The sequence below is a fragment of the Gracilinanus agilis genome, chromosome 3 (assembly GCF_016433145.1).
Source record: "Gracilinanus agilis isolate LMUSP501 chromosome 3, AgileGrace, whole genome shotgun sequence".
In the NCBI taxonomy this organism is placed as follows: domain Eukaryota; kingdom Metazoa; phylum Chordata; class Mammalia; order Didelphimorphia; family Didelphidae; genus Gracilinanus; species Gracilinanus agilis.
The window spans coordinates 459,225,338-459,245,268 of NC_058132.1; the positions used below are offsets into that span (position 1 = coordinate 459,225,338).

General features: G+C 37.1%; 1 protein-coding gene across 1 annotated transcript in view; it reads right to left on the reverse strand.

Annotated features, from left to right (window-relative positions):
• EGFL6 (EGF like domain multiple 6) overlaps positions 1 to 19,931 on the reverse strand; it is a 63,940-nt gene that overhangs the window by 42,108 nt on the left and 1,901 nt on the right. Inside the window, exon 2 of the mRNA XM_044666965.1 lies at positions 7,827 to 7,939. Within this exon, the coding sequence (XP_044522900.1) occupies positions 7,827 to 7,939 (113 nt within the window). The remainder of the gene's footprint in view (positions 1 to 7,826; positions 7,940 to 19,931) is intronic.

Below are 19,931 nucleotides of genomic sequence, written 5' to 3' on the forward strand. Positions count from 1 at the left end.
AAAAAAAAAAAGACAGGTTCAAGACATCATGAAGATCAAAAACAGCAGCAGACATTGCTGTGGAATTCTGACTTCTTAAACATATCCACATTCTATCACACAACAGATGTGCAGCCAGAAATGGGCTTAGTCTTCGATCTTTGAGGTCTGCTATCTATTATCTACCTGCTGGGAGTCAGGAAGCTGAAGGATGTTCTTTTACTTATTAGATTCATTCTCTTCCCCCAAAATGAATGCTGGTTTATTATTTTATTTTTGCTTAAGAATGCTACCACTATGGCATAAACATATTTTGAATTCTTTCTACTAAAAAAGTCCGGGGGGCAGCTGGGTAGCTCAGCGGATTGAGAGCCAGGCCTAGAGACGGGAGGTCCTAGGTTCAAATCCGGCCTCAGACTTTCCCAGCTGTGTGACCCTGGGCAAGTCACTTGACCCCCATTGCCCACCCTTACCACTCTTCCATCTATGAGCTAATTCACAGAAGTTAAGGGTTTAAAAAAAAAAGTCTGATTTTTCCTTATATAAATGGTCAAACAACTGACCACTAGCCTCTTTACAATTTCATCTTCTTATTTTTCAGAAACTCTTATCTTTTATTTTATTTTATTATTTTTTTCATTCAATAAACATTTATTAGACACCTAGTATGTGCTAGGCACTGTGATAGGGAAAGAAAATATAAACAGATGGATTGAAAAAGAATTTTATCTATGAAGTTCATAATAAATAGCTGAAGCCATATATTAAGATTATTTGATAGAATCGAGTGGAAAAGGATGAGGAAAGATGGGAATAATATCTTTGTTCATTTACTTATTTATTTATTTTTTAAACTTTCATTTTAGATACGAAGCATCAATTCAAAGTCAGAAGAGTGGTAAGGGATAAGCAACCACAGCTAAGTGACACTGCTAGGAAATGTCTAAGGTCAGATTTGAACCTAGGATCGCCTGTCTCTAAGCCTGGCTCTCTATTCACTAAACACCTAATGTCTCCTTATAGAACCATGGAATGTTAGAACTAGACAGGTCCTTAGAAATCATCTAGTAACAGAGGAAGCCTTTTATTTGCATCTAGTATTTAATATTTCATCTGGTATTTAATTGTTTTGATGTTATTTAATTGTTTTCAGTCACATCTGACCCTCTGTGATCCTTTTTGGGGTTTTCTTGGTAAAGAGACTGGAGTGATTTGCCATTTCCTTTCCCAGCTCATTTTACATACCTGTGAGTGACTTGCACAGGGTCACACAGCTAGTAAGTATCCAGATTTTAATTTGAACTTCCGGACTGTAGGCCTGGAATGTTATCCACTGTATCATCTACCTCTCTTTATAGGAATTTGCTTGATTATATTTTCCTGAATGCTTTATGCCTTTTATAACATCTTAGGTCTTTAAGAACTCACATGATTAGGAAAATATTCATTTATTTATTATTATTATAAAATTATAGTGGAAGACAATTTCTTAATCACTTGATTGGAAAACATCAATTTTATCTGGACACTCCTTGAGATAAAACTTCTAATGGTTCTCCATTTCCTGAGGCATTAAAATCTAAACTCATATCGAATGTTTTCCAAATTTGGACCCAATCTACCTATCCATCCTTGTTTTCAACTACTCCTCAAATATAAAATTCCTAACTCCATTTAAGTAAAAAACAAAACAAAACTGTTTACTGTCTCTCAACCATTTCAGGTCTTTGTTCATGCTGTTCTTCCTAACTGAAATACTCTTGTTTCTTCTTCTCTATCTATCCTATCCCTTAAGAGCTGTTCCAATCTCTTTTAAACCTTCTCCAACCATGTCACTCCTTATTTAGCCTTCTACTTCACATTGGCATGCTTGCTGTTGCCCACCTAGAACCTTCCCTCTCCCACCTACCTTGGCATAAGTAGCTCCCCAAGTCTGTAATGCACTCCCTCCTCGCCTCTGACCTGCAGAATCACAGCTCATCAACTACCTCCTGCATGAGCTCTTTCCCAATCCCTTCATTTATTACTAATTTTGGTACATCATGTTCATTTTTATTTACTTATTTGGGTACAGGCTGTCTCCCCTGGGAAGACTGTTCACTCCTCGAGGGCAGAGCCTGTATCGTTTTTTTTTTTTTTTTTTGGTTTTTGTACATACTAGTGCCCAGGTCTTAAATAATTGCACTTAATAAATGTCGGTAGAACTGATTTCCAGCCTCTTCCTTTCACTTCATTGGCAGCCAAGTGATCAAGGAGTATAAATAAACTACCTGTTTTGCCTTAACTTTTGGAGAGAAAAATAAAAGAATCTGATATCACATGTCTTTCTGGATGGGGAAAGGGCTAGGAAATATCCCCTCAGATAAGAAAACAATGTGTGCGTGGTGGGGAGGGAGACTGGAGTCAGTAAGGTCACTGACTATTTTTTAGGTCTTGATGACTGTCTTTCTCCTCTTTTCCTCATTATTTAATCTTCCCCTGCTTCCCATACTCAGAAAAGAAACAAAGGAGGAACCCAAAATAAGGTTAATGACAACAAAAGGTTTGGGCTCAAAATTTATATTTTCTAATTTGTCATAAATTCAGGTCCATCTGTAGGAATATAGCTAGGGATGGTCTGGTTTTCTAGGGTTAGTTGAAAGAAGGTAATTTTGAGATAAGCCCTGGGAAAGGATTCTGGGTAAGAAAGGAATTGTGGGAGTCTACAACTGAAAAAGAACTAAACTTTACTTCCTTCTTGGATTTCATCTGAGATGGGAGTGGGTTTTGTTTCTCTGTTTATAATTTCAAGCTGAAGGAGAGGTTTTGCTCTAAGGGATTCTCCTTGGAAGGTCAAGATTTTGTGGAGAAATCTTTGGCATCCAGATAGAGGATTTACTTGGAGAAACCCAATGGGTTTATTTATTATCAAACTGAGGGTAGGTAAAAAAGTAGAGAAGGGAAATGGGTGAAGGTACCCTAAATGATCTTGCCTAATTATTAAGACTAAAATAAACATTGAAGCACAAGTTGTTCCTAAGGTGCAGAGTATGGGAAGACCTTATGGGGCTCTCCCCAACTCTATTGCTGTTTGTTGCTGAGCCCAGAGGCTGTCAGGCCCCTGAGTCAGAAGCTGTTGTTTCTTGAAGTTAGCTGTTCACTCTTGCTTGATTTAAAGGTTGTTGGTTATGCCAATAAGGTATTGATTTGGCTAGCAATAAAGGTTGTCCCTACCTGCCTGCCTAATCCAATCTCCCCAAACTCCCAGGGCCCAGTTTGCCACCACCTCTTCCCTAATCCAAGGTGATGAAAGAAAAAAGTGAAGTCTCAGGGGTTTGTGGACCTCAATTTATACCCTATCCTTAACTGTCACCTTGGCACCTGGGGTGCTTTGCCAGGTTCTGTGTTCCAAAGTGACAAATTGCCATTTTATACCTATATAAAATGGCTGCCCATTTCTGCATATCACACTAGGTAGAGGATTTACTTGGAGAAACCCAATTTCACTGAGTCCAGTTTTCATCTGCCAGTGGTCCAGCTGCCAGAATTCTTATTGGCTAAGGTAATCCAAAGCTTTTCATCTATTAACTCTGGTTACTTAGTACAGCAACCAAACCCAGGGGGTTTCCTCTTTTTTTCTTTATTAATTACTGGTGGGAAGATTAAGTTAAGTTAGATAGCTTGAGAAAGGGTTTAGATAGCATAGCAAGGTGTAGGTAGGGCCCAGAGAAGAAACAGAAGGCTTCCCTTAAGGAGGGAATGTAGGAGTTGGGTGGAGGTAGTTTGAAGAGTATTAGGGTCATACCTATCCAGTTAACCTTATTCTTTTTGTTAAAATAAACTTTGTTTCCATAATCAAAAGGTTTGGTGCTTAATTGACCCTGAGGAGTTTTTAGTGGATTGTAACATCTAACATCCCTTTAGAACACTTCCACATTGCACATCATTAATTTAAAAACCAGGAAAAGGAAAAATGGTCCTTTTGGGTGAATGTGTGTGAGATTAAAGAATACCTTACATTGAATAAAGTGATTTCTTAGTCTCTTCTCTAGCTTTTAAAACATCTTTTCTACTTGTTGGAGGAAATGTCAAAATTAGAAGTCTGTTCCTGTTGCCCAACCAAATTGTCCCCAATAGCTAGGTGGTGTGACTGTGGATTGAATCCTGCCAAGGGAGTCAGAAGGATCTGAGTTCAAATATGGTCTCAGATACTTACTAGTCTTGTGACCCTGTGCAAGTTGATTAATCTCTGTTTCCTCAACTGTATAATAGTAGTATCTATCTCTCTCCCAGGGTCACAATGAAGATCAAATAAAATAATATTTGTAAAGTGCTTAGCATGGTGCTTGACATATTGTAAGTACTTAATAAATGCCTTTTTTCCTTTTCTATCAGATCTTCTGCTGACAATAATATTTAGGAAAACAAAGAGAGTTTGAAAATAATGACAGAAAAGTCCTTTGGGACAAACAGAGGTCAATGGAGGAGACTAATAAGAGGGAAAGTTAGAGGTTTATCTTTCACCGGGTTTGCGTAGGCATCCCTAGCAAGCCTTGCAGACTATAAGCAGGCTCAGAAATAAGCAGTTCAGTGATCAGGTATTCACCCTATTATTTGGTGGTGTGTTGAGCAACCATGTTGTACACAATAACAGCAATCTGGTACAATGATCAACTGTGAGTGACTTAACTATTTTCATTGATGCAAGGATCCAGGAAAAGTCCAAGGGAATCATGATGAAATCACTGCCATAGAAGGAAGTGAGGAAGTATGAATATAGACTGAAGCATACCATTCTTCATTTTATTTCCTCCATGAATTTTTCTTTAGTGTAAGTGAAATATGCCTTCTTACACAATATGATGAACATGGAAATATGTATTAAGTAATAACACAGGTATGACCTGTATCAGTGATGGTGAACTTTTTAGAGACCGAGTGCTCAAACTGTACCCTCATGTCACCTGTGAGCCCCCTGCCTTACCCCGGACAGGGCAGGGAGGAAGCGCTCCCGTTGGGCTGCTGGGCAGAGGGGCAGGTGATGGGAGAAATGTCCTCAGGCTTGTGTGAGAAGGGGAAGGAAGCAGCCCCCTCTGGCACACTCTGGTGCCATAGGTTCTCCAATATGGACCTATATCATACTACTTGCTATCTTGGGGAAGGGGGAGGGATGGGATGGAGAGAATATGGATCGCAGAAAGTTAGAAAATGATTATTGAAAATGTACTGACATGTAATCTGGAAAAAAAACCTTAAAAAAAGAGAGCAACCATGAAAATTGAGCAAAAGATGATCCAAAGGATGAATTCCATAAGACACATTTGCAAATTAAAACCAAAAAGTTGGGCCAAGAAGTTGCTAGCATCTTCAGGATCCCTCATGATGAAGATACCAAATACTATATTTAATATAGCACATCTGGTCCCCTCTAACTACAAATGAGCTCTTGCAAAAAAAGGCAAGTCCTGCTTTCCTTTATAGCAGGGATTCTTAGAGGTCTGTGGATTCATTTAAAAATATTTTGATAACTATATTTCAATATAATTAGTTTCCTTTGTAACCCTATGCATTTTTATTTTATGCATTTTAAAACATTATTGTGAGAAGGAGTTAATAGGTCTCATATGATGGACAGCTGAGTAGCTCAGTGGATTGAGAGCCAGGCCTAGAGACTGGAGGTCCTAGGTTCAAGTCCAGCCTCGGACACTTCCAGCTGTGTGACCTTGGGCAAGTCACTTGACCCCTACTGCCCACCCTTACCACTCCTGGGCCAAGGATGGTCCCTAGCCCGGATGAAAAAAGGAGGAGGGTTGGGTGTGGGGCTAGCAACCCCACCCTGTAAAAACTACATCTGCTAAAGAAACTGCAACCTAAAGTAGGGGCAGCTGGGCTAGCTCAGTGGATTGAGAGCCAGGCCTAGAGATGAAAGGTCCTAGGTTCAAGTCCGGGCTCAGATACTTCCCAGCTGGGTGACCCTGAGCGTGTCCCATTGTGTGTCCCATTGCCTACTGGTTGTGGCCCTATGCTCCTAGAATGGAGTCCCAGGATAAAAAAAAAATATGATGGGCAAATGGGACCTTGAAACAAACAAATAAAAAGGTTAAGAACCTTTGCTTTATAGGAATGGCTTAAATGAAATCCTATAGGATTCATCAAAGTAGCTTCCATGGTCTGTATAATTTTAGAAACTATTATTGCTACTTTGAGAGATTCTATGTGTCATACTTCTTCTTTCTGCCTAAAAAAAATCACCATACAATTTGAAATACATGTTTTCACTTTCGTAATTAAAAAGACAGTAAATCTACATTGCTATATAACAACTGTTTCACCATCAATTTCTATTTCAGGACTGAGAGTTTGTTGGTCCCTTCTACATTCAAGTCAAATGGTATTTAGAGGACTAACATCCATTTGATAGTTATATTTTACCAGTGACAATGGTATCATTTGGTATAATTCTATGCCATGTCTTCTCCATTTGGGTCATCATTTCCCCATTCTCCACACTTGAACCTCCTTGGATCCTAACTGTAGAATAATTGCCTTTTCTTGCCCAAATTCAGGCCTATCTTACTTTTTGGCCATCTCCATGCCATAACCCTCTCTACTATCCACAATCTCTCTGGAACTTCTAGATGGGAATTCTCAACCTATAATGCCAAACACTTTCTGAAGTAAATTTATAATACTTGGCTCAAATTTTCTTTGAAAGAATTGTAAAAATAACTTAACATATGCATTTTCCCTTTAAGTCAACTCAAAATTTTGGCATTACTAAATGTAGGATATTTAATAATTAAAGTATAAGGAAAATATTTTTTCTTTGTAATATAAATCCATTGCCTGGATTATTTATAATCTAGGGACACCATTCTACTGGATATAGAGCTTCAAGAATAACTTTGAATAGATGAATTTATTATTGAGATCATCCTTAACATGAGATGAGGATATTAATCCTGGAGAAGGTCAATAATTGCAGATGTTGACCTATTTAGGACAAGGATTAAAAGGTCATGTTTCACCTTTTAGGTAAAATTCAACATACTCATTACAATAAAAGAACAGAAACCACAATCAATCACCATTTATTAAGTACCCACTGTGTGACAAATATTGTGCTAAATGTGGCAGATACAAGAGGCAAAAGACAGTTCTTAACCACCATCTAACCTCAAAGACAATAAATATGCAAATATATACAACCAAGCTACATGCAAAGTTAATAGGAAATAATTAACAGAAGGAAGAAACTAGAATTAAGAGGAGTTAGGAAGGGCCGAGAAGGGCAAACTCACCTTTTTTCTATGTTAGCTGGGTTTTGCCAAATTTAAGAGAGGAAGAGAGCTCTTTTCCTGACATTTTTGCACAATTCACAAATTATAAAATCATAGGCAGAAGGAAATTTAGAAGCCATGGATTCCAATTTTCTTTCTTTCAGATAAGACCAAGAAAGAATAAATAGGTTCTTTAGGGCCACCTATCTAGCAAATAGCTGAGGTAGTACTCGAATTTAGATTTTTCCAACTTCAGCCTCAGTGTATTTTCCACTGTGCCAGCTACATTAGAAGGTTAAACCCTATGGATTTTCAGAGAATCAGATCCCTCACCTGGGAATTCTGCTATCCAGTTTTCTTTACCAATAGTGGACATCATGAAGCCATCAGTTACTCAAGCTTGAAAATCTTTGGGTCATCTTTGACTCTTTCATATCCCTTTTCTATTTTCTTTTACATCTAATCAATTATTGAGTTGCTTATTCTACCACTGGAATATCTTTTGAACCCTGCCATGATTTGAGTTTAAGGCCCTTATTGCTTCTTATATAGACTAATGACTAAGGAGGCATGTGCCTACCAAATTACCTTCGCAGAATCCTTTGCTGTTCTTCCTCCATCCATAGCAGCATTCAAAATTAGGGCCATAGTGACAGATGCCAGGCTGGTCTGTAAATGCCAATGGTCTGTGACTTCTTGAGCTGTGGATAAAGTACCATATATCAAAATGGACAACCCAGAGACTGGGACTATGATGTCTATAATAATTATAATATAATATAATATAATGTAATGTAATGTAATAATATAATATAATGCAATATAATATATGATATGATATAATAGGATATAATAAAATATGATACAATATAATATAATGATATAATATAATATAATGATATAATATAATATAATATAACATAACATGTCCTACTAAGTGACAGAAGAGATAGTAATTATCTGGTTAATTTAAGTAGTCATTTGGATCCCCAAGATATTTTTCCTCCCTTAACTTAAATATTCAGTTTAGCTTTTCAATAAAATGACATTTGGTAAATATTTATAAATTGGTCACTGTGTGATACAATAGGGGAAACAAAACTAAATAAAATGTCTTCTTTATCCTTAAGGCACTAAGTGTATAAAAGGGAGATAGGTGTATTCCAAAAATTATCAAACAAAGCAGAGCATGATAAATGTCTAAAAGAGAGCCAGAATAGTATTGTGAGAGTTTTGAGGAGGGAAACTCCATTTAGGATTGGGAGAAATCAATCATGGAGGAGGTGGCATCCAAGGCTTGGCAGAAGAGTATGTGGTACTGTGCCAATCAATACTTCAGGATCTGTGATTTTGAGGTTTATGAAAATAGATAATGGAGGGCACCAGGGATGTTACAATAAATCTAAATGGTTGTGAGTACACACTCTGGGTAGTAGGAGAGACTGGACCAGGATGGGGAGACCAGAGTTCACTAGATTAACACAGGAATGACAGTTGGCCTCAACTGTCACCCAGCTTCCCTAGGCCAGAGTCTAGAAACCAGCAGGCAAGATAAAAGGTTTTAACAGGTTTAATTATATTTAACTAAAAGGTGGGAAAGGGATTTCTATACTTAAAATCTAAAGAGCAAAACCACAGGGCAAGGGGAGGACTTCTCTACTCTAATCTTAGTGATCTAAGCAGGCAGAGCCCAAAGGAACAGTAATGGAGTCACTGGGAGGCTGCATCAGACCTGGTTCCTACCAGGCTTGACCAGCATAGCTAAGGGCTGAGGGTGGCTTTGGGAGTTTTCTCACGGTAATCCACAGATGATTACAGGATGTCAAAAGCCAAGGTGATCCACGGTATCCAAGCAGAGAGAGTGTGCTTGAGATGCTGTCACCAGATCCCAAACTTCTCCTCCACCTGGTGCTGCTCTGTAGATTTTGTCCTCTTTGTTAGAAACCACCACCACTCAGGATCTCAGGGAAATCGGGATGCAGGGTGTCCTTTACTCTGAGATCTCCCAGGGCTAACAACAGTTTGTGCCAACTCCTAATGGAGTCCCTCTCAGAGCACAAGCCACTTCTTCCTGCTCCTTCATTCCATCTTGGAATTCTCCAGCTCCAGCCTTTCCTGCTAGGTGAACCTTAATTCTTAATTAATTACTACCTAATCTTCCTCACAACAGGTTGTTGTGAGGATAAAGTGAGATAATATTTGTAACACAGCATAGTGTCTGGCTCATAGCAGGCACTAGATAAGTGTTATTTGTTTACTAATATTATTATTAAAATTTTGATGTGAACATATCCTCTGCCAGTATAGATCTCAAACCCTCTATGTTTTCAAGATTTTCCATGGCCAAAAACTTCATCATCCTGTGACCAATCTGATAATGAGTCTTCTGAATGTATCTGGGCTGATTCTTGGGATGATGGATATATAGTTGCATACTCAATGCCTATGAGGTGGCACAGTGTATGGAATGCTGGGTCTAGAGTCAGGAGGATCTGAGTTCCAATCTGATCTCAGACATGAGTTGTGGGATCCTGGGCAAGTCATTTAACTATTTGCCTCAGTTTCTTCATCCATAAAATAAGCTGGAGAAGGAAATAGCAAACCACTCTAGTATCTTTACCAAGAAAATCCTAAATGGGGTCAAGAAAAGTAAAAAAGAACTGAAATAACTTAACAACAATCAACGCCTTTTTGGGTTCTGTCATGATTTATATTGATAATATGGTTGGGTTCCCCTAGATCCCATCCACTCAACTCTTCCCTTTTTTTTTTTTAACCCTTACCTTCCACCTTGGAATTAATACTGCATATTGGTTCCAAGGCAGAAGAGCAGTAAGGGCTAGGCAATGGGAGTTAAGTGACTTGCCCAGGGTCACACAGCTAGGAAGTGCCTGAGGCCAGTTTTGAACCCAGGACTTCTCAACCCACTGAGCCACCCAGCTACCCCCTCAACTCTTCCTTTGATGTGAGAGTTGAGTGGATGGAGGCACCAGGCTATACACAAAATATATTAAGTAGGCATGTGCTTCATGTACACTGAATGTATTATATGGAATGACATTCCAGTGTTGTATTGTGCAGTGCTATTACTGGAGAGAGGAAGAAAAGATTGCTGAGCTCCTATCCATTACTGGTGTGCCTTATCTGGAGGGAGGGAGGTATTTTTTTGAATGAGGAACCCAATCTGTGAATTCATTGGTATAAGGATCTCCTCCAGAAGGAAGTCCCTATACCAGTGATGGATGGCACATACTCTGTGCCTGATCATCTTGACAGTTAAGTGGGGGATAGAGGCAGTAAGGGGTTCAGTGTCTTGCTCAGATTCACACAGCAGGTATTGTCAGACAGGACTTGACCCAGTTTTTCGTTAGTGGGGGCTGTGTTCTCCAGTTGCTCCACCTCCCTGCCTCTAGGACGAGTCTATAACTTATGAAACACTCAACATTAAAGTCTTGTGCATTCCTGACTTCCCCACTTCTGTTCTTGACACTCTGTTTTCTCAGTTAACCAGACTTGAGATATTTGTGTCACTGCTGACTCCCACATATCCCTTTTCTCCTATATCTAATCCATTTTCAAGTATTGTTCATTCTACCATGGGAGTAGCTTTTGAATACTGTCATAATTTGAATTCTGGGTTTTTGTTGTTTCTTATCTAGACTTTCAATCTAATGTCCTGACCTGAGCCTTCTTCTCTTTCAGTCTCATACACACCACTGCCAGGATAATCATTTTAAAACAAAGTTCTGATTAAATTCTACTCCTGCTCAAAAAATCACTAGTGACTTCCTCTGACCTACTAAATTAAGTCCCAGACTCCTAGCCTGGGATTTAAAGACTGCCCAACCTTTTCTCACTTTTCTACCATGATTTCTTTATAAACAGTCTCTGCTACAGCCAAACTAGATCTTGCTATTCCCTGAAAACATCATGTGTTTTTCTGCTTTTCTACCTTTGCTCATTTCCCTCTATGCCTGATAGACCTTCCCTTTTCCCTTTTCCTAAGTCTAGCTACTGAAATCCTACTTATTTTTAAGGAATCGTCTTTATGAAGCTTTTTCCAACCCTATAAATAAATGCACTATCTCCTTCTTCTGAGTCATGATCGAACTAAACTAAACTAGTTTATAGCCCATTTATGCTATTTATCATAGTTTGCCTTGTATTATAGTTATTTGTGTAATTATTTCATCTTTTCTAAATTAGATGTTTCATGAGGGCAATACATTTTGCATTTCCTTTATCTTACAATTTATTGACACTGTAGTCTGGCCAAATGAATACAGTTCTATAGAACTAGAAGCTATTTAATTTTATCCCCATATATTACTTTTAAGAGAATAAATTTTTTTTTCAGGGTAATATGTATGAGAAACTTTGCAAAACCCATTTTGCCTCCCTGCCTCCCAGCTCATCCCAGTTTATTTTTTACATTATTGGCTTCATTTAATGTAAAACCTGAAGCATGAAGATTAGGATTAACTTTATTACCTAGCTCAATGATGGTGAACCTTTTAAAAAGGACCAAGTGCCCAAACCACAACCCTCACACTGCATGTAAGCCCTCCCTGACGCCTTACCCTAAAGGGGAGGGAGGAAGTGCTCCCATTGGGCTGCTGGGTGGAGGGGTGGGTGAAGTGAGGACTGTCCTCAGGGGCATGGAGAGGTGAAAGGGAGCAGCTCCCTCTAGCATGTGTGCTATAGGTTCGCCAACATGGACTCTCTTAAGTAGTAAGAAAATTAACTATTTCATAATACAGATTTTCTTATCAATTAAGAGAGAGAGAGAGAGAGAGAGAAGCCAAATAGTAACATAGATAAAAAATAACCCAAATAATAATAGATAAAAATAACTCAAATAAGAATAAATAGATAATAACGCAAATAATAGATAATAATGACTTAAATAATAAATAACTCAAATAATAATAGATAACAATAATCCAAATAGTAACAGATAATAACAATCAAAATAAAAATGATAATTAATAATAAATAATAACATTAATAGATAAAAAGCCAAATGCATCCAAAAAGCAAAATTTTAGTTGAAAATAAATATGCTGCTTTGGAACTATGCTCAAAAGGCTCTAAAAGTGGGCATAGCCTTTGATCTAGCAATACCATTATTAGGTCTTATATCCAAAAGAGACCAAAAGGGAAAAGGACCTATTTTTACAAAAATGTTTACAGTACATCTTTATGTGGTGGAAAAAAATTGGAAATTGAGGGGTTGCCCATCAATTGGGGAATGGCTTAACAAGTTGTGGTATGATTATGACAGAATACTATTGTGTTGTAAGAAATGATTAGTAGGATGATTTTGGAAAAATTTGTAAAGACTTACACAAATAGATGCAAAGTGAAGCATGCAGAACCAGAAAAACATTGTACATAGTGACAGCTATATTTTTTGATGAAGGACTGTGAATGACCTATTTATTCTCAGCAATGCAGTGTTCCAAAACAATTCCAGAGTCACATGATGAAAAATGTCATCTGCCCTCCAAGAAAGAACTGATGGAGTCTAAATGCAGACTGAAATATACCATATTTCACTTTCTTTCTATTTCTTTTTTTGTTTGAGATCTCTTCCACAAAATAACTAATATGGAAAAATGTTTCACATGATTGCACATGTAAAATCTATATAAAATTGCTTACTGTCTCAGGGAGAGGGGTGGGGTAGCAAGGAGAGAAGGAGAGAGAGTGGGAAGGAGGAAGAGAATTTGGAACTCAAAACTTAAAAAAAGAATGATTAAAATTGTTTTTACATGTAGTAGGGGAAAAATAAAATATTTTAAAAAGGTTATCTTGCCTTGAATTTCTCATAATAAATACAAATAAGTGGAATAACAGAAAGATAGTTGTGATTATTTGCATGTCTATTGAAGAAAGCAAAGAAACAGAAAGATCCTTCAAAGATTTATTTTGAGAATATCTCATTAACAAAGAATACAGGATGTAATTTCTTTGAGGACAAGGAATCTACTTCAGGCAGGACCTACATATGGGAAAAATACGAATTAATTAAAATTTGTTAAATTAAATTGAATGTATATTTGGTGTCTTTAATGTGAAGGGTGACTCAGAACAAGAGGGTGAAAAATATGTTGGGGAATATAATTTAAGATGCATAAGTGAAATGTGGCAAAGGTTTATAGACTACACAGGAACTTCATTACTTTATGAATGGTTTTTTTTTCTTTTCTTTTTTAAAAAAACAAACCGTTACCTTCCATCTTAGAATAAATATCATATATTGGTACCAAGTCTGAAGAGTGGTAAGGGCCAGACAATGGGGATTAAATGACTTGCTCAAGGTCACACAGCTGGGAAGTGTCTGAGCTCAAATCTGAACACAGGACTTATCTCTAGGCCTGGCTCTTAATCTACTGAGCCACCTAGCTGTTCCCTGAACATTTTCTTCAAGAAAAGAATCAGAGAATACCAGGCACAGGGGTACCTAACTCCCAATGCCTGACCCTTAACTGTCTTCTACTTTGGAACCAATGCAGAGAAAGGGAAAGGATTTAAAAGAAAAAGGAAAAGAAGATAACAGGTATAGAAAGTACAAACAAGAATGTTAAAAAAATGAAATTGTCAAAAAATGTCTAAAAAATAGATAAAATAAGCTCGATGCAAAAAAATGAATAAATATGCTACCCTTTTGTTAGGGCTACAGAAACAGGGAAAGGCCATGAGGACCCAAGGCCAACTGAGTACAACTCTTCCTGATCCCATTAGAGGTTTTCTTGACAAGAAAGCTGGAGAGCACTTTGCCATTTTATTCTCCAGCTCATTTGACAAATGAGGAACTGAAGCAAATGGGGTTAAGTGACTTGTCCAGAGTCACACAGATCTGAATTTAATTTGGGCTTCAGACACTCACCAGCTGTGTGATCCTTGGACAAACCACTTAATCTTACTTAACTTAACCCATTGGAGAAGGAAATGGCAAACTGTTCCACTATCTTTTTAAAGAAAACACCATGGACAGTCTTGGCATCTATGGCTATAGTCACAGAAGTGAATGAACAACAAAAAAAAGATAATCCAATTGGTTAGTGGTTAAATATAACTGGGGGCAAGGAGTAGGGGACCACACCGTACAATTACGGGAATACAACTGGTGAGAGCTGGTGCCGTTTGCAGAGAGCCTAGATGCCAGAGAATCTTAGGAAAGAGGTGAAATTTGACATGCCTGATTTTCAAACAGTGGGAGCCAGAGCAGCAGTGTCACCTAAGACCATATTTTCCAAATATTAATGAATCATCTCACTTAAGCTTGCTGTGATTATTACCTTTGTTTGAGAGTAGCTTCCTGGATAAATAATAATAGAATTTTTTTCCATGGGAATAACTTGAATAGCATAATAGCATATAGAACTAGAAGAGATCTCAAATAATAATAACTGGCATTTATTGAGCTTTAAAGCTTTCAAAATGTTTTATGAAAATTTTCATTTTATTCTAATGACAGTCTGGGTAGGTAAGTGCTCCTGTCATCCAAATTTTACTGATTAAGAAGCTGAGGCAGACAGAGTTAATAAGTGTCCACAGCTGGACTGGAACTCAATTCTTCCTGACCCCAGGCCTCAGTGCTCTATCTCCTGCAGCAGTTAGCTGTCTAAAGATGATCTAGTGACCAGTCCATTCATTTTGGAGATGAGGAAACTGGTCAATCGACCCTCTTATGCATACACAGCTTGGATTTGGAAAAACTAGGAAAAGAAAACTCCCAGCTTTGGGCTTTTTCCATGTTCTTTCCAATATTCATTCCAGGCATACTGCCTCTGCAAGAATAGAGGGGAAACTGAAAAGAAAATCCAACAGGTCTCTAAAATATGCTTAAAGTTAGACATGAAGATCCAAAGAAAACTAATTATGATTCACATGATTTAAAATACATCTAATTGCACATTTATGTTACAAACTTTGTTGGGAGTACACAGGCTCCTTTGAACAGATGGCTGGATCCATTCCTTTCTTTGCTAGTCAAATTCAATTACTATGAGCTTAGGTTCATAGGGTAATAGTTTTAGAGATGGAAGTGGTTTTAGAAATTCTCTATCCAGACTTTCTTGTTTTATAATTGAGGAAATTGAAACCCAGAAGTACTGAACTGGGAAAATTTTCAGGCAAAAGTTAACTACAAGATGAAATTCACTTATTTATTAGACTTATCTACTTCATATAAAGAAATCTTTTCCCTCAAACATCAATGTTCATTGTTTTCACGCGCATATGTTCAAGGCAAAGGTAAAAACAATAAAGATCTGGATTGTGTATATTTCACCTAAGTCAGGTTATATGTCAATATGCAAAAAACCAAACTTTAAATCTTTCTTCAGAAGTGAGTATAATATCACTCTTATAGTCAAGAGCTTTTTTTGTTATTATTTTTTTTAACCCTTACCTTTCGTCTTGGAGTCAATACTGTGTATTGGCTCCAAGGCAGAAGAGTGGTAAGGGTAGGCAATGGGGGTCAAGTGTCTTGCCCAGGGTCACACAGCTGGGAAGTGTCTGAGGCCAGATTTGAACCTAGGACCTCCCGTCTCTAGGCCTGGCTCTCAATCCACTGAGCTACCCAGCTGCCCCCTCAAGAGCTTTTTAAAGTGCAAGATTTCTGCCTACTTTGTGGTCATTTCTCCCATAAATTTGTATTTTGCAAAAAAAAAAGGATAAAGAATATACCCTTACTGATTTCTCATTAATATTTGGTTTTTGACCAAATCAGAAAAGTTAACAAATTCAGGTTTACTTTTATGAAACACATATACACATACTCTATCAGAAAGGAAGGTTGTTCGAGAATTTAGAATCATTTAAAAGATTTTTATGTTTTGGCTGTTACATGAATGTCAAAGAATGGAGAAATCCTATGCTGTGAAGGTATGATACAAAACATGTTTCCTAAAAGAGAAGTAACATAAAACATAGATTTTGTAAAAAAAAAATCACTAGAGAATCACATGAGCCCATTACATAAACAAAATATCTTTTAATTAATTGTGTTTATGCAGATCTCTTCTAGTAGTTTCAAGAAGTCACTGGTTAAAATGTAAAATTCTATTACATTTAGGCAGTTGTTTCATTAAACACAAATATAGTCGAGTAATTTCAGGGAACAAACTTTAAAAAAACCCCACCAAAAACCATTAACAGAAAAAAAGCTATTGCTAATTACCTGTTAGTTGCTGGTTTACAAGATTGAATAGATGACATAAAAAAAGAGATTCATTTACGTTAACAAGCCATTTAATCACCCTCCAACATTGTCTTGTTCACTTGCCAAAAACCATTTAAACACTCATTTTATGGGAAAGTAGAGGAGGGGAGCAATGTGTACACATATGTAGCCATTTAAAAATAATGGATGGCAACAAATTAAATCATTGAAAGAAATATTTTATTTCCATTTATGAAGCTGAATAAAACTAGGCTTCTGAAACAGTCCATGAAAATCAGCTAATTGCAAGGAAGTTTGATTACTATTACAATAACATGCACTTTATCTTTGAAAACTGGATAAATCTGTCATTTGGTAGACTACTTTAATGATTAGTTTCTACAACAATAAAATAAAGATTCTAGTTATCATTGGCACAACATCATCTCTGCAGTTTCTAAAATTAAAGCAGAAACTCTATCCATTGATAGAAATTTGGGTTTTGAATACCTAAAGTATGGTATGCTATCCCATGTTCTCCTCCACCATTTCAGAGCATGGTCATAAATGCTGCAGGAGACCTAAAGAAACAAAATGATGTCTTTGCCCTTAAGAAGATTATATAAACCTTTGATCCTTTACAGACATACATTCAACAAATATGCTGAGCTCTGGGAGAGATAAAAATTTAGATAAGATCCAGTTTACAGTCCAGAGGGAGAAAATATGTGTTCAATATGTTCAGTTGTTTTCAGTTTTGTCCAATTCTTTGTGACCCCATTTGAGGTTTTCTTGGTAAAGACATTGCAGTGGGATGCCATTTCCTTCACCAGCTCATTTTTACAGATGAGGAAACTAAGGCAAATTAGGTTAAGTGAGAGTAGGATTAGTTAACTGAAATTCCTCCCTTTCTTTAAGACCTGAATCATGGGCTACTTTGTCTATGAAACTTCCCCAAATCTTATCCTATCCCCATCTAAAATGGTCTTTCCCTTCTCACATCCCTCCTACTCCTTTACCTAGCTCTTTTGTACTTATTACATTCTTTCTTGAATCATGGTTATTTGTGTACATGTTTTATCCCCTTATTAGATGGAAACCTTGTTTGAGTGGCATTGGTATTAATTCATTTCATACGTAGCATCTAGCATAGTTCCTAGTTATATGCAATAGATACTAAAAATGTTTGTTGAATTTAATTGTTAGCAATTTCAACATGCTTTCAGAACATTTTTCTCCCACAAAGAGGTTTGAATTCAAAATAGAGACCAGGTCAAAGACTATCAACATAGATTTAGAACCATGAATATAGACTAGAAAATGAGTTGCCAAATTGAATGTCTCTGAAAAAATAAAGGAACTTGTGATATGATATGAAAATCCAGGAAATACTCTAGGCATTTTAAATGTTTGAATCTTCTCCATATTATTTTGTGTCTACAAATATGGTTTATGCCACTAGAGATTATATATTATATAAGCCTCCATTGAAACTGTTGAAATTAAACCGTTGTCAGACTTTTCTGTGATGCAACTGGATCTTCCTTGAATTTTCCTAACTCTCTTCTAGGACCACCAGATTCTGGAGTTTGAGGTGTATTCCTACAAATGATTAATCTTAAAAAAAAAAGAAAGTTGGGGCAAGTAGTATAAAAACACACATCAGAATAGCTTACTTTGATAATGCTTAAATCCTAAAGTTATGCTATCAGTCAGGCTTGGGTAAACATCTGGCTACATCAGGATACTGTTGGAGTCTGACAAGAATTAGTTCTCAGGAGTACTATTAAAGAGGTTCAGTGAAAAAAAGCCAAGACCTTCACCTGAGCTCTAGATTTTCCTCAGCTCTCTCTCTTTGAAATCTGAATTTCAAGGAAATAGAGCTTTAGAACAAGTATATATTAGGAATGTATTTATTCTAACCAGAGCTCCTTAACCTAGAATTCATAAACTTACAAAAATATTTTGACAACAATTTCAATATAACTAGTTTTCTTTGTAATCATATGTATTTTGTTTAATGCATTTAAAAATATTATTCTGAGCTGTCCCTAGGCTTAATCAGAGTGCCAAAGGGGAACATGATACAAAAAAGGTAAAGAAACACTGAATCTATGGAAGAGAATAGTTAGCAAGATACTGATATGTCTGAAGTCAGAAGCCTCAATCCATTTTGAACCTTGGATAGTTCAGGGCAGAATTATAACTAGGAAATTCTGCTCCTGGAGCAAATCATTTGAATGTATGAAGAGCTCACTTGTGTGATCTCTCTTCAATAAATGAGTTATCTCACATCTCAGCATCACAGCTGATCTTGGGTATCTCCCATAGGAAAGTGTAGCTCAAGTCCTCAGGCTTGATATTGGCATGGTGAGATTTTAGGCATTGATTACCCTCAGAAGGGAAAGGAGGGGGAACTTGTCCCTTAAGCAATCTAGCTTAGGCACCTGTGGTTTGATTGAATCTTTCTCTAGCCCTCTACCTTTCCCCACTTCTAGGGAGGAGAAAGGACAAACATCAGGCTGGGGAAGATAAGTCCCAGGAAAGTGCTAGTTAATGGCAACATGATGTCGTGGCCATGTGAAGAAGCAAAGTTGCTGTGAAGTCATACTACATTGCACATGACTCAGAGAATTGTGAAGTGAAGGAATGATGGGTCTTTGGACTGACATAGGAAGGGAAGAAGTAAGCATATCTCAACCAGATATTGGTACCCTGAGGCAAAAATCTAGTTGCCTCTCCCTAGTTGCAGGGCTTCTGCAGGGGTATCACATCATTAAGTGATCTGAAGGCTCTAATAATTAAATGGCAGAGAATAGCACAAGGGTTAAGTAAATACATGTATGCAAATCTTATTTGTTATTTAGGGTCAAATTAATGCATAACCTTATAATGGGAGTTTAAGAAACGTGTAACTCTAAAAGGTCATCTAATTTATGGTAAAAAGGTTTCATGGAAATACATACTAAAAGCCTTTATCATCTCCATGCAGCAGACGTTTGAGGAATAATGTGTGAACTCTCAAGAAATAATCAACTTGTACCAACTCTCTGCAAAGACAACCTTGCCGTCTATGCCAATATGTTTTCCATAACTTCTGGTCTGGAGTTTATAAAATCTGGTCCCTTGTGCTGTTTCTAAAAAGCCAGCGACCGGTGACCACTTGACAGCTTTAAGCATGTTTGAACGGGGATACTTCCACTTGCTGATACTAAACATACCAGCTCATGAACTTGATACTAAGCAAATAAAGCACTTTGCATCTTTAAAAACTGTGTCTTGCAGAATTTGACATGCATTCTCCATTTTAATATTCTCTGGTTAATCTGGAGGTTTTATGGCTTTTAACTTAATTTAGTGGCACTTTGAAAGTGAAACCCAGGGATTCTACTTGCCTAGTACTAAATAACTATTAATTCTCTTCAAAAATAGAATTTACCATCCCTCTTACCTTAGAGTAATACATATACAAAATTATTTCTCTTTGAAGATTAAATGAAAACTATATCTGCCACAATTTT